Source organism: Pristiophorus japonicus, chromosome 9 (genome assembly GCF_044704955.1).
Source record: "Pristiophorus japonicus isolate sPriJap1 chromosome 9, sPriJap1.hap1, whole genome shotgun sequence".
Taxonomy (NCBI): domain Eukaryota; kingdom Metazoa; phylum Chordata; class Chondrichthyes; family Pristiophoridae; genus Pristiophorus; species Pristiophorus japonicus.
Window position 1 is genome coordinate 49,875,236 of NC_091985.1, and position 14,091 is coordinate 49,889,326.

Consider the following 14,091-nt stretch of genomic DNA (forward strand, 5'->3'; position numbering starts at 1 on the left):
TGACATTACCAGAGTCCAGATGGCCACGCCTATGGGAATAGTAGGGCACTTGGGTGAGTTCCAGCATGACCAAGAGACTTTCAGAGTGTATGCAAAGCAGCTAGAAATGTTTTTCACTGCAAATAGTATCGTCGAAGTCCCCATTGATGAAAACCATAACCGATTGGTATTAGAAAGAAAACGGGCTATTTTCCTGACTGAAGTAGACCCCGAGGTAAGAAACCCTGAAAAATGTGCTTGTTTCCGTCAAGCTGAAGGACATGCCAATGACGGAGATTCGAGAACAGCACTGCAGTCCTGAGCCCCTGGAAGTTATGATTTTGGAATTCAAAATCAATTCATTGATGAGAGTGTCAGTGAGTACATTGTAGCATTAATGCTATCCATTCACTGACATTTTGGAAACTTTCAGGACAGCGCATTACGTGAACACATTGTTTGTGGGATGAAAAATGAAGCAATCAGAAGAAAGTTGTTGACAACCCCGAACTTGACTTTTGATTTAGCTTGTCAGACTGCTATGTCGATGGATATAGCCAACTAATACTCCGAAGAATTTCGCACCATTTCCAGTCGTCAGAGAGCCGCGGGTGAATTGCCTGCAGGTTAAAAATAAAAGGCAGTTGGGGCTCCAAGGCCTCAGCAACGGGCCAATGAAGTCGTGCTATCGGTGTCTGGGACAACACATTGCTCAAAGTTGTCCATATGTGAAGGCAGAGTGTTTCTTCTGCAAGAAAACAGGACATCTTGTGAAGGCGTGCCAACTGAAGAATAAACCGATGTTCAATGCTAGAAGTAGAAATCACCAGAGGCTACTTAGCATTGAAGAGACGCAACAGGGCGAGGAGGTTCTGGAGATACACGTCATAAGGAGCACAAGAGTTCGCAAAGTATCGTCATCCAACTAGATGTTGCAGGAACCAGGATACCCATGTAAATCGCCCTGGTGCATCCGTGAGCGTAGTACTGGAATCGCTATATCCCGACAAGTTGAGTGATCTTCCAATGGAGAAATCAAAGATAGAGCTGCGAGGCTACTCAGGAGAGCAAATTCTTGTTGTAGGACATTATCACCGTATCGGTGAAATACAAAGATCAGTTTCAGAGCTTGCCTCTCTTAGTAGTGGCAGGAGACAAGCCTGCCTCAATAGGTAGAAATTGGTTGAGATCACAGAAGCTGGATTGGAATGAGATTTTTCGTGTTGAAACGAGATTTGCATCGAAGGATGATGTCATCAAACAGTATCCGAAGGTATTCCGCGAAACAGGCAGTCCAATCCAAGACTTCAAGGCGAGTGCCTCGTGGTAAAGATCTCGTAGTAAAGGATCCTCGAGAAATAATTGACCATAACATGGTTGAATTTCAAATTCAGTTGGAGGGTGAGAAAGTTGGTTCTCAAACCAGGGTCCTAAGCTTAAATAAAGGAGACTACAAAGGTATGAGGGCAGAGTTGGCTAAAGTGGACTGGGAAAATAGATTAAAGTATGGGACGGTTGATAAGCAGTGGCAGACATTGAAGGAGATATTTCATAATTTGTAACATAAATATATCCCAATGAGAAAGAAAGACTGTGGGCTCAATTTTCCTCAGTGATTTGCGCAGTTTTTTTTGAGCAGGCTGCTTTTGTTGGCCTAAGTTCAAAAATCACAGTTTCCCCAATCAATTTGCACCAGAGTAACTCAGTTAGTTAGTTACGATTTTTTTAGGTAAGTTTTTTTTTCAACCGAAGGGAACATAACCTGCCATCTGTGCCAATTCTGGCTATTTAGGTAAGTTTGGCCAGCTGAAAGTTACTCCAATTCTGCTTAGGCCAGCGTATGTGGAGTACCAGTGGAGTAGAGTACCAGTAACAAATCCTACAGCAGATGTAATAGAAACAAGTCCAAGGGAAAGCCAGAATTTAAGTCTGAATCCGAGTCAGGCAGACAAACAGTCTGAAGTTGTAAAGAGTCAAAATTGTAGATCAAGGGTTGCCCTTGGAGAAAAACTATCCTCAAGCTCAGCCTAGAATGAGTCTAATACAAAAGCAAAATACTGCAGATGCTGGAATCTAGAATAAAAACAGAAAATGTTGGAAATCTCAGCAGGTCAGGCAGCATCTGTGGAGAAGAAGCAGAGTTAACGTTTCGGGTCGATGACCCTTCGTCAGAACTGGAGAGGGTTCGGAAAGAATAGATTCTTAACAAGCACTGAAAGGGGGAGGGGAAGAAAGAACAAAAGTGAAGGTCTGTGATAGGTTGGAAGGTAGGAGAATGAATCTAACTTTGACACCAAGTTTGGAAAGTTCTGTTCAAGAGCGAAGGTATCCTCTTCAAAACAGAAAATCAGTGGTTAAGTTTGATTTGTAAATATGGCAAAATAAGTCCATGGGCTGGGTTTTCGATTTGCTGTTTTCGGGGCGAAAACAGAGGCTGGACAGGAAAGTTACCGCCAGGGTAACGCACAAAGGGAGGCACTGTACAACTTTCGTGACGTAAAAATGGGAACCTCGCCAACTAAAATGCAGGACCGAGAGCGCTCCGATAGATACCTTGGGAGGGGGGAGAAAAAAAATCATAAAAACATTCCAAAAATATTGCCCACACCACCACTACACAAACCGCTACAAAGCAATAAAAGATCACTGGAACTTAACTTTTTTGCACTTTATCAACCTCACCGCCGACGGCATGGCTGGCTCAGTTTTCACTGACGGTCATCGCGGGGCGCGCTTCGGGGCGTACGGGTCGGGTGTGAGTCCAAACTACTTCCGGTGTCGCAACGAGAGGTGTTGCACACTCGACGCAGTTCTTGCCGGCGGTGCATCTAAGTGCCGCCGCAAAACCCAACCAGAGGATCTCGACCGGAAAAGACATTGCCGCCCCATTTCACGCCGCTCCGGGCGAAACCCAAAGCCCAAAGGACCTGAAAATCCAGCCCATGCATATCTTTTATTGTGTATAACTATGCAAGTTATGTATAATGATTATTTTGTTATGATTACTTTTTCATTAAGGAGGGAGAAGTGTAATATAGAGCTCCCCCTAGTGGACTACTGCTCCACCGAGTGGACTATTGTGGTAATGCAAATGCTGGTGTAAATATAATAAAGGTCACATGACAAGTTCCTGTAGAGCCATCTTGTGTGTGAGAGAGTTTGTGATGTCATAAAGAATCTATCACAGGGGGTATAATTAGAAAAGTTGGAGAATTATCGGCAGGCACTAATGTTTTAGACTGCATGCAAAATTTGTGCTCACTGCTCAAATAAATGATTGGAGTCCGAATGCAAGTCTTAAAGCCCAAGCTCATTGGCGTTACACTCAAAGGTTGGACCAATATCAGGTGCAGTCCAATCACAAGTAATCATTGCAACAGGCTTTTTTTCAGTTCTTAAAGGGGAGGTTCGTTGCTGCTGCAGAACCTCATTCTCAGCACTGCAAGCAGTAGCTGGTCAAGGAGAAGGAGCCAGAGAACTGAAGCAGCTGATCCAGGGAAAGAAGCCCTCAGATTCTGCGAGCAAGCATTGGCGGCATTGGTGTTCATAGTGGAGAGATGCTGGGTGGTGCTCTACCCGACAAGTGGCAGGAGGCCCTCCCCGTAGGTCTTCCGCACCATGTGGAGGAAGGTAATGCAGCATGTCTCGGGCAACACTGTGGTCTCCAGGACCCACACACAATTTAAAGAAATGTAACGACCTCACTTGGGTGGCCAGGGTGAGTGAATGCTTCAACAAATGATGCATACCACCATCTTCTTCACACACTGCCCAAAGCACCACACTCCCAGCACGCACACACCAACAATCTCTACCGACCAACACTCACACCCATATCTCACACCTGGCACACAATGACAGCTATTCAACTATGGCAGGTACATCACACATACTCATTATTCCACACTCACTCACACACTTTCCTTTCTCTTGCAGGCCAAGGTGGCTCACAACAGGAGAGAGCAGGAGCGCACAGGCGGGGTACAAGCCAACACCCAACCACTGTCTGCACTGGAAAATAGAGTGCTGCAAACCTATATGAAGATTAAAGTGAAAATACTTGGAATACCAACAGTGGACATATATGGCAAGACGGTGTTAAATGGAAGGGGGAAAATGAAAAAAACCATTGATAAATCAGAAAGCAACTTTCAGCTAAATTTATCGCATCACAAAGCCATTTGAAAGATTATCTCTGCTCATTTAACTGCGCACCCAGATTTGCAGAATATCTTAAGATCATTTTAGGTCTTTAAAGCTACAGGTGCAGATCAAATTTTACAAAGTTACATTTGGTGTCAGAGCCATTAGCTCATAGTCAATGTATTATCACAGCAAAAAGTGTGATGCTCTCAGTACATAACTGCTTCCAATCTGATCAAACACTGCTGTCAAGAAATCATAGAAACATAGAAAATAGGTGGAGTAGGCCATTCGGCCCTTCGAGCCTGCACCACCATTCAATAAGATCATGGCTGATTATTCACCTCAGTACCCCTTTCCTGCTTTCTCTCCATACCCCTTGATCCCTTTAGCCGTAAGGGCCATATCCAACTCCCTCTTGAATATATCGAACGACAAACAGGCATCAACAACTCTTTGCGGAAGAAAATTCCACAGGTTAACAACTCTCTGAGTGAAGAAGTTTCTCCTCATCTCGGTCCTAAATGGCTTACCCCTTATCCTTAGACTGTGACCCCTGGTTCTGGACTTCCCCAACATCAGGAACATTCTTCCTGCATCTAACCTGTCCAGTCCCGTCAGAATTTTATATGTTTCTATGAGATCCCCTCACATTCTTCTAAACTCCAGCGAATACAGGTCCAGATGATCCAGTCTCTCCTCATATGTCAGTCCTGCCATCCCGGGAATCAGTCTGGTGAACCTTCACTGCACTCCCACAACAGCAACAACGTCCTTCCTCAGATTAGGAGACCAAAACTGAACACAATATTCCACGTGAGGTCTCACCAAGGCCCTGTACAGCTGCAGCAAGACCTCCCTGCTCCTATACTCAAATCTGCTAGCTATGAAGGCCAACATGTCATTTGCCGCCTTCACCGCTTGCTGCACCTGCATGCCAACTTTCAATGACCGTTGTACCATGACACCCAGGTCTCGTTGCACCTCCCTTTTTCCTAATCTGCCGCCATTCAGATAATATTCTGCCTTCATGTTTTTGCCCCCAAAGTGGATAACTTTACATTTATCCACATTATACTGCATCTGCCATGCATTTGCCCACTCACCTAACCTGTCCAAGTCATCCTGCAGCCTCCATCTTCTTCACAGCTCACACCGCCATCCAGCTTATTGTCATCGACAAACTTGGAGATATTACTCTCAATTCCTTCATCCAAATCATGGTATGGAATAGCAAATAAAGGACAAATTGCAAAAACCAAGGGAATCCAAATTAAAGCATTTGTATATTAATAGATGGTGTATACGAAACAAATTTTGGAACTGGAATCATTGGGCCTAAAATTGTCCAAGAGTTGCTGGGTTTTTTTGAGCAACTTGATTTTTCTGGAGTATCTTAAAAATCCCCATTTTGCACATTCAATTTGCAACAGTGTAAGTGAGTTAGTGAGGATATTTTTTTTAGTTTAGTTTAGTTTTGTTCAAAAGGGGGCGTTACCAGCCACCTACGCCCGTTTTGGCCATTTAAAAGTTTGGACAGCTAATAGTTGCTCCAAACTAACTTAGGCCAGCGTATGTGGCCACTTGTGGCCGCAGAGAAAACCCTTGTGGAGAGTTAAGAAATCAGCGCAGGTAGGTACTGAATGACTTGACGAAAGAATGTGAATAGGATCAAACAACTATACAGGACTGACAAACTTTGCAAAGTTAATTTACTATACAACAGAAGCATTCATGGAAGCTGAAACTACAAATTAAAACGTAGGACCTCAAAAGTAGTAATTTTGGGATTGCTACCAGTGCCACGTGCTAGTCAGAGTAGAAATCGCAGGATAGCTCAGATGAATATGTGGCTTGAGCAGTGGTGCAGCAGGGAGGGATTCAAATTCCTGGGGCATTGGAACCGGTTCTGAGGGAGGTGGGACCAGTACAAACCGGACGGTCTGCACCTAGGCAGGACAGGGACCAATGTCCTAGGGGGAGTGTTTGCTCGTGCTGTTGGGGAGGAGTTAAACTAATATGGCAGGGGGATGGGAACCAATGCAGGGAGACAGAGGGAAACAAAAAGGAGACAAAAGCAAAAGACAGAAAGGAGATGAGTAAAAGTGGAGGGCAGAGAAACCGAAGGCAAAAAACAAAAAGGGCCACTGAATATAAAGGGGTTGCAGGAGGGGTCAAAACTAAAAATCATGGTTTAAAAACTAGTATTAAAACACTCTACCTAAACGCACGCAGTATTCGAAATAAAGTAAATGAGTTGACGGCACAAATCATTACAAATGGGTATGATTTGGTGGCCATTACAGAAACGTGGTTGCAGGGTGGCCAAGACTGGGAATTAAACATACAGGGGTATCTGACAATTCGGAAAGATAAGACAAGAAGGGAAAAGAGGTGGGGTAGCTCTGTTAACAGAGGATGATATCAGGGTAGTTGCGAGAGACGATATTGGCTCCAATGAACAAAATGTTGAATCATTGTGGGTGGAGATTAGAGATAGTAAGGGGAAAAAGTCACTGGTGGGCATAGTTTATAGGCCCCCAAATAATAACTTCACGGTGGGGCGGGCAATAATTAAGGGAATAATGGAGGCATGTGAAAAAGGAACGGCAGTAATCATGGGGGATTTTAACCTACATATCAATTGGTCAAATCAAGTCGCATGGGGTAGCCTGGAGGAGGAATTCATAGAATGCATACGGGATTGTTTCGGAGAACAGTATGTTACAGAACCTACAAGGGAGCAAACTATCTTAGATCTGGTCCTCTGTAATGAGACAGGAATAATAAATGATCTCCTCGTAAAAGATCCTCTTGGAATGGGTGATCACAGTATGGTAGAATTTGTAATACAGATTGAGGGTGAGGAAGTAGTGTCTCAAACGAGCGTACTATGCTTAAACAAAGGGGACTACAGTGGGATGAGGGCAGAGTTGGCTAAAGTAGACTGGAAACACAGACTAAACGGTGACACAATTGAGGAACAGTGGAGGACTTTTAAGGAGCTCTTTCATAGTGCTCAACAAAAATATATTCCAGTGAAAAAGAAGGGCGGTAAGAGAAGGGATCAACAGCCATGGATAACCAAGGAAATAAAGGAGAGTATCAAATTAAAAACCAATGTGTATAAGGTGGCCAAGGTTAGTGGGAAACTAGAAGATTGGGAAAATTTTAAACAACAGCAAAGAATGACTAAGAAAGCAATAAAGAAAGGAAAGATAGATTACGAAGGTAAACTTGCGCAAAACATAAAAAGATAGTAAAAGCTTTTATAGATATATAAAACGGAAAAGAGTGACTAAAATAAAGTAGAAGATGAGAAGGGGGATTTAATAATGGGAAATGTGGAAATGGCTGAGACCTTAAACAATTATTTTGCTTCGGTCTTCACAGTGGAAGACACAAAAGCCATGCCAAAAATTGCTGGTCACAGGAATGTGGGAAGGGAGGACCTTGAGACAATCACTATCACTAGGAGGGTAGTGCTGGACAGGCTAATGGGACTCAAGGTAGACAAGTCCCCTGGTCCTGATGAAATGCATCCCAGGGTATTAAAAGAGATTAACGAGCATGGTGGATAAAGGTGTACCGATGGATGTGGTGTATTTAGATTTCCAAAAGGCATTCGATAAGGTGCCACACAAAAGGTTACTGCAGAAGATAGAGGTACGCGGAGTCAGAGGAAATGTATTAGCATGGATAGAGAATTGGCTGGCAGAGAGTCGGGATAAACGGGTCCTTTTCGGGGTGGAAATCGGTGGTTCGTGGTGTGCCACAGGGATCTGTGCTGGGACCACAACTGTTTACAATATACATAGATGACCTGGAAGAGGGGACAGAGTGTAGTGTAACAAAATTTGCAGATGACACAAAGATTAGTGGGAAAGCGGGTTGTGTAGAGGGCATAGAGAGGCTGCAAAGAGATTTAGATAGGTTAAGCGAATGGGCGACGGTTTGGCAGATGGAATACAATGTCGGAAAGTGTGAGGTCATCCACCTTGAAAAAAAAACAGTAAAAGGGAATATTATTTGAATGGGGAGAAATTACAACATGCTGCGGTGCAGAGGAACCTGGGGGTCCTTGTGCATGAATCCCAAAAAGTTTGCAGGTGCAGCAGGTAATCAGGAAGGCGAATGGAATGTTGGCCTTCATTGCGAGAGGGATGGAGTACAAAAGCAGGGAGGTCCTGCTGCAATTGTATAGGGTATTGGTAAGGCCGCACCTGGAGTACTGCGCGCAGTTTTGGTCACCTTACTTAAGGATATACTGGCTTTGGAGGGGGTACAGAGACGATTCACCAGGCTGATTCCGGAGATGAGGGGGTTACCTTATGATGACAGATTGAGTAGACTGGGTCTTTACTCGTTGGAGTTCAGAAGGATGAGGGGTGATCTTTTTAGAAACATTTAAAATAATGAAAAGGATAGACAAGATAGAGGCAGAGAGGTTGTTTCCACTGGTCGGGGAGACTAGAACTAGGGGGCACAGCCTCAAAATACGGGGGAGCCAATTTAAAACCGAGTTGAGAAGGAATTTCTTCTCCCAGAGGGTTGTGAATCTGTGGAATTCATTGCCCAAGGAAGCAGTTGAGGCTAGCTCATTGAATGTGTTCAAATCACAGATAGATAGATTTTTAACCAATAAGGGAATTAAGGGTTACGGGGAGCGGGCGGGTAAGTGGAGCTGAGTCCACGGCCAGATCAGCCATAATCTTGTTGAATGGCGGAGCAGGCTCGAGGGGCTAGATGGCCTACTCCTGTTCCTAATTCTTATGTTCATATGTACAAAAATAAAAGTAGTAAAGAGACAAAACATATTTATATAATTTTTTCAAAATATCCAAATAAAAAATAGAAGTACCTCCTGCTCGTAGGAAAGTATTTTTATCAACAGGGTTAAGGAAAGTCTTGAGTAAGCTCATTAAAATGACTGGCTACACAGTTATCACACCGCCCGCCCCCCCCCCCCCCACCACCACCCCATCCAAATTCTCCTCTCTTCCCCCCCACATCAAAACTCTCTTCCTTCCCCACCGCCCCCCACCCTCCCCCAGATCAAAACTCTCCTTCCTTCCCTCCCCCCCACAATCAAAACTCTCCTCTCTCCTCCCCACCGGATCACAACGGTCCCCCCCGATCAAAAGTCTCCCTGCACCAACCTGTTTCTGTAGCCTCAGCGCGGGAAGGCAGTGGGCCGGCCTGTGCGGCAGGCCACTCAGCCCGGGATAGGGTCAGGATGCATTGGGTCCCACGCTGCAGGCATCATCATCATGGGAGGAGCTACTGCGCATGCGTGAATGCTCTACTGCACATGCCGGCACTCTTTTAGGCGCAGGGCCCTAGCTCCGCCCCCCCAATGGACTCGCCACAGGAGAGTCGACAGAGGGGCCACAATCCGGGGACACGTGAGTGCGCCGAAAAAACGGGTGGGCCAAATTTGGGCCCATTGATTCAAACAGAAAATCATGACAATAGCAGGAACATGGCTGTATTCGCGACATCATAACTCCTAACCTATTTTCTAAATTGCATTTGAGTGCACGGCTCCATATTGTAAGTACTTTCTACACTATGTTTACTAAAGGGGGGGTGGTGGATGGGGGTATAAAATGGACACAAAAGCATCCAGTTAGCACCATTACACAAAACTCTCTTGTAATGGAGGAGAGCGTATTCCCCAGGTCATCCATAAACCAATGGCTCACATCCTGTCAATGTGTACTATCTACCCTGAGCCACTGTCTAAGTGTAACAATCTATACATGCATGATTAAATGTTGCAACCAATGAAAGCTGCAAAAAAATGGAAGAGTGGCTTCTATACTCTCATTTATAATCATCCTGCATTAGAATTTCACTGGAAATCATTTCTGGGATCTGCCAACTCTGCTCATTAAACATTTCACTGTTTTTAAAATTAAGCCTTTTTTTTTTTAAAAACATGCATGACCTCCATTTTAAATTAGACCATATAATTTACTGATAAAACTGTCCACATACCTCAGTCCCACAAAGCAATAGGATCAGTTGTTTCAGTATCTCGCCAATAGATTTGTTCTCCATTTTTAGCTCTGCCAATTTGATTTCCAGAGCAACAATTTTAGCCTCGGACCCCTGACAAAACAAAATAATACACGTTAGAGACTCTCCATAAATGGAAAAAATTGCCATTTGGACAATGATTTCAGGTTAAATAATTTGAATCATTAATTAAACCAATCTACTGTTTTTAATATAAAACGCACATTACCATTCTCTCATCACCCTCACATTTGTATGTTAATTCAGCGGGCAAACAATATTAAAATACTGATTTATTCACATTTTCTCAAGGCAACAGCACTCATTGTCTAGTTAATAAGAGGAACATTTGCTTTGGAACTATACACAAAAAGCATCAAATCCCCACCGCAAAGAGATACGGCACTTTTTTCTCTCGGGAAAATATTAAGATACCCAATACCGCATGTTCAAGTTCCAGTTTGCTCAGTTCCCAATTTGCGTCACAAACAAAGCCTGTGGCATCTCCCAGCTTCGAGACAGAATGGTAATTCAGAGGGCCCGTTACACTTGGGCAGTCTCTGCACAGTTTAATAACTGACTGCAAGCACCTTTGGCATCAGTCTGACAAGAGCTTCAGGCATTTCAGCAGGCACAGGAAGAGGAGGATGAAAACACTCTCAAAATCTTACCTGAATGTTCCCATACCAATGAAAAGAAATACAAAGCCAGGCTTCTTAGGCCAGTTAATCATCTACTTAAGTAGAACTGCATTCTGCGTGAATAAATTAGTCTCATTGCTGTACTGGGATAACAATGAACCATGATAGCAGACATGATCTAATTAGAGCCGACTTTGATTTTCAACAGAACATATCTTTTAAAAGTTCTATTTCCAATCTGAACACAAGTAATAAGTTTAATTATTCTATGCTAAACTTCCTACTCACTTTTGGGAGGTCAGCAGCAGACAGCTTATCCTGTTCATCCACTAACATAATGACATCCTGAAACATAGCAATTTTTGGATTTAGAAAATGTGAAATTGATGGTTTTCATTCACTTTCCGGCAGGGGGAGTGGTGGAGAGGAGAAGGGGGTTGAACATTTTAAGAGTAATACATTCCAAAATTTGGCTTCAAATATCATAAAAAGATCAGACATCTTTATTTGTGGAACTTTTAAATAAATCTCCTACAACAGAATGTCAAAGGAAGGTATCACTCAAAGAGCTGATAAGATAATTTCACTAAAGTCCATCACCACCTCATCTGCCCCTCCGGGCAAAAAAAAATCTACAAATCAAAATTGATGCAAGTCATCTCCCTTGTTTGAGGTGCAATAGTTTTCAATGGTAATGTAATTTTCTCACCCCTTCCCTTCCAAGAGAAAACACAGCAAGCAGCATCTGGGGGCAGATTGATTGCAGATTCAGACGTAATTGAGCTGGAATAAGTCAATACTGCCTGGATACTGATACATAGAATACCAGCAATGCCAGCTGAAAAACCTTCAAAATCAGCAACTGTACTCAAAACATTACCAAACCTTTTGAGGTTATAGATGAAGCACAATGCTAGGGTGACACAGGAGAGCTCTGTATTGTTCTGATCTGTACCTGATCAAGACACTATACTTAATGCAAAGCAAGCACATCATCATGAGGGGAAAAATGTTTTCAAAGATTATTATACCCTTTATCACTGATTTTTTTTTTACTACGTCAATCCTAATTACAGAGCTGGTCCTAGATATCTAACATTTTATAAATGCATAGAGACATAGGCATTAGTTCAGGCGGGTTAATACTTTCGGCTGTCAGGTTGGGTTGAATTGGAATTTAAGAGCCACTGTACTAGGCCAGATTTGTTCTGTATACAAAAGGACACTCTTCCATTATTTATACCAGCTGAGTGCCTTTCAGGATGGACCCATGTCAAGTATATGAACCTCATTCTTCACAATAGAATCAGAAGTAATGCAGAAACCTACTCTACACGATAGTACAGGCAAGGACAAAGTGGTCTATGAGGTTATACAATGTAGAAACTGGCTATTCCTTTCCTGTCTTCCTTCTAGCCCTCATTTCTTGCTTCCTCTCAAAGCCAGTGCCTCTTCTTTGGGTCCACAGGTGTTAGAAGATCTCTATTACCCATTACAAGGGACTATTCTTCAAAAGGTAAGCTTAGATGGCGATTGTGCACAAGCTATTCATCCACAAGGGGCATCACAGTCCTTTCTTCAATCACACAACCTATCTGTGTTCACTGTGTAGCAATTGGGAGCCAGGAAGCTTAACTGAACTTCGTTCTCCTTAGCTTAAAGATATGTAGGCACATTGTACCATCCCCTCTGACACCTTAGCAGAGGTCAGCTAACTAATGATAGACACAAATCAAAGGTAGGGTCTTCCGAACTGATATGGCTCTGACCAATCCTGTGGTGAATTTATCCATTGAGCCATCATTTCCTCATCCTCTACATATTTACAAGTTTGGGAAGATATTTCAAACCATATAATAAATGAACATAACAGCACATTATTTCTCTTGTAGAAAAATCTGTATACATGAGGGAAAAGACAAATGCATTGCAAACCACCTTAATTAACTCAGGGACGTGGTAAGCATCCAGCAAATTTCGAATTCCTCTGTAGATACTTGCTGGGATTACAATATCCTGAAAGAAACAAAACAAGTTTAAATTAAATGCTACTGAAAGAAGTGTCTAGAAATTGTATAACTGGAATTACTTGAAATGTAATTTGCTTCTCCAACTTCAGCCATGTCATTAAACGAGGCCTGGTGGTGTACTTAAAAGCAGCAGTTTTAAGTATAATAGATACATGTCAGACATGACATGCATTATGTAGCTAGAATGAAATGGTACCATCTTGTTCAGCTGATGGAAGTATTGTCTCAAATGCTCCTCCTTGGCCTGCACCTCAGAGTCATTCATGCTGTCAATCAAGTTATAAAGAAAATAACCAACAGCCTCTGCAAGAAAAAAAAAGAAAAGCAAGACATTCACGCCACAAATTACTGAGATTGTCACGTTACCCAGATTAATCTATTACAAATCATTTGGTATAAGAACTAACTCGGATTTAAGTGTCTGAAATGGCAACAACCACAAATGGGGCACATAGATCTGGTTGCTTAGGAGCATATAAAGGCAAACAACTCAGTGCAAAGAATGCTAAACAGAAGCCAAACTAAAAAAAAAGGCTATACAACAACACACTTCCAATATCATAACTGCAATGTCAACATTTGCCATAAACACCAATTGCTTCTCTGTAAACCCATCAATTTCTCATTTAAAATTAAGATTTTTTATCAAAAAGCTATAAATACAAAAGTGGTTGAAATTTTCTATTAATAAGAAAGCTCCCATCAAGCAGAAAGACACTGTAAGGTTTTCTGAACACACACTTTAAAAATTTCACTTTCAAAAAAAAGCAATCAGTGTTACTCCTGTAATCCTTCAAGCCCCATCATTAGATATAACGGATTTGTGGGCGAGTTACAATCAAAGAAATTGAAACGCTACCAGTTGGTCCTGGAGAATTCTGGCAATAACGCTCATCTTTGTACAACAATTCTGTTATCTGGGAAGACAAAATAATCATATATTGTAGGTGATAGAGGAACGAAAGAACAAGCAGTTTTTGAAATTGTATTCTCTAAATAACAAAGCACTTTTCTATAAAGGTATTAATCAACAGTACATTGTGGCATTTCATCTGTAAAGTGCTGCACAGAACAAGATCTGCTCAATAGCTCGACTTGCTGCAGGAAATAAAATTCTGAACAAAATATGACCATCTTCCAAGGACAGGCACTTTTTTATTAAAAGAAATTCTGCTTAGGTATCCTAATACTGAGTTAATGACTACAATTTGTTTTAATGTAAATGCTTACAGTAACCTTTAGCACATGTCAGCTTTAAAGTAATTACTGAAGAATTT

General features: G+C 42.4%; 1 protein-coding gene across 1 annotated transcript in view; it reads right to left on the reverse strand.

Moving 5' to 3' along the window:
• Positions 1–14,091, reverse strand: part of lrpprc (leucine-rich pentatricopeptide repeat containing) — a 187,398-nt gene that overhangs the window by 80,133 nt on the left and 93,174 nt on the right. The window contains exons 16-20 of the mRNA XM_070889342.1: positions 13,674–13,731; positions 13,011–13,117; positions 12,723–12,800; positions 11,073–11,129; positions 10,123–10,236 (exon numbers count right to left, since the gene is read on the reverse strand). Of these exons, the coding sequence (XP_070745443.1) occupies positions 10,123–10,236; positions 11,073–11,129; positions 12,723–12,800; positions 13,011–13,117; positions 13,674–13,731 (414 nt within the window). The remainder of the gene's footprint in view (positions 1–10,122; positions 10,237–11,072; positions 11,130–12,722; positions 12,801–13,010; positions 13,118–13,673; positions 13,732–14,091) is intronic.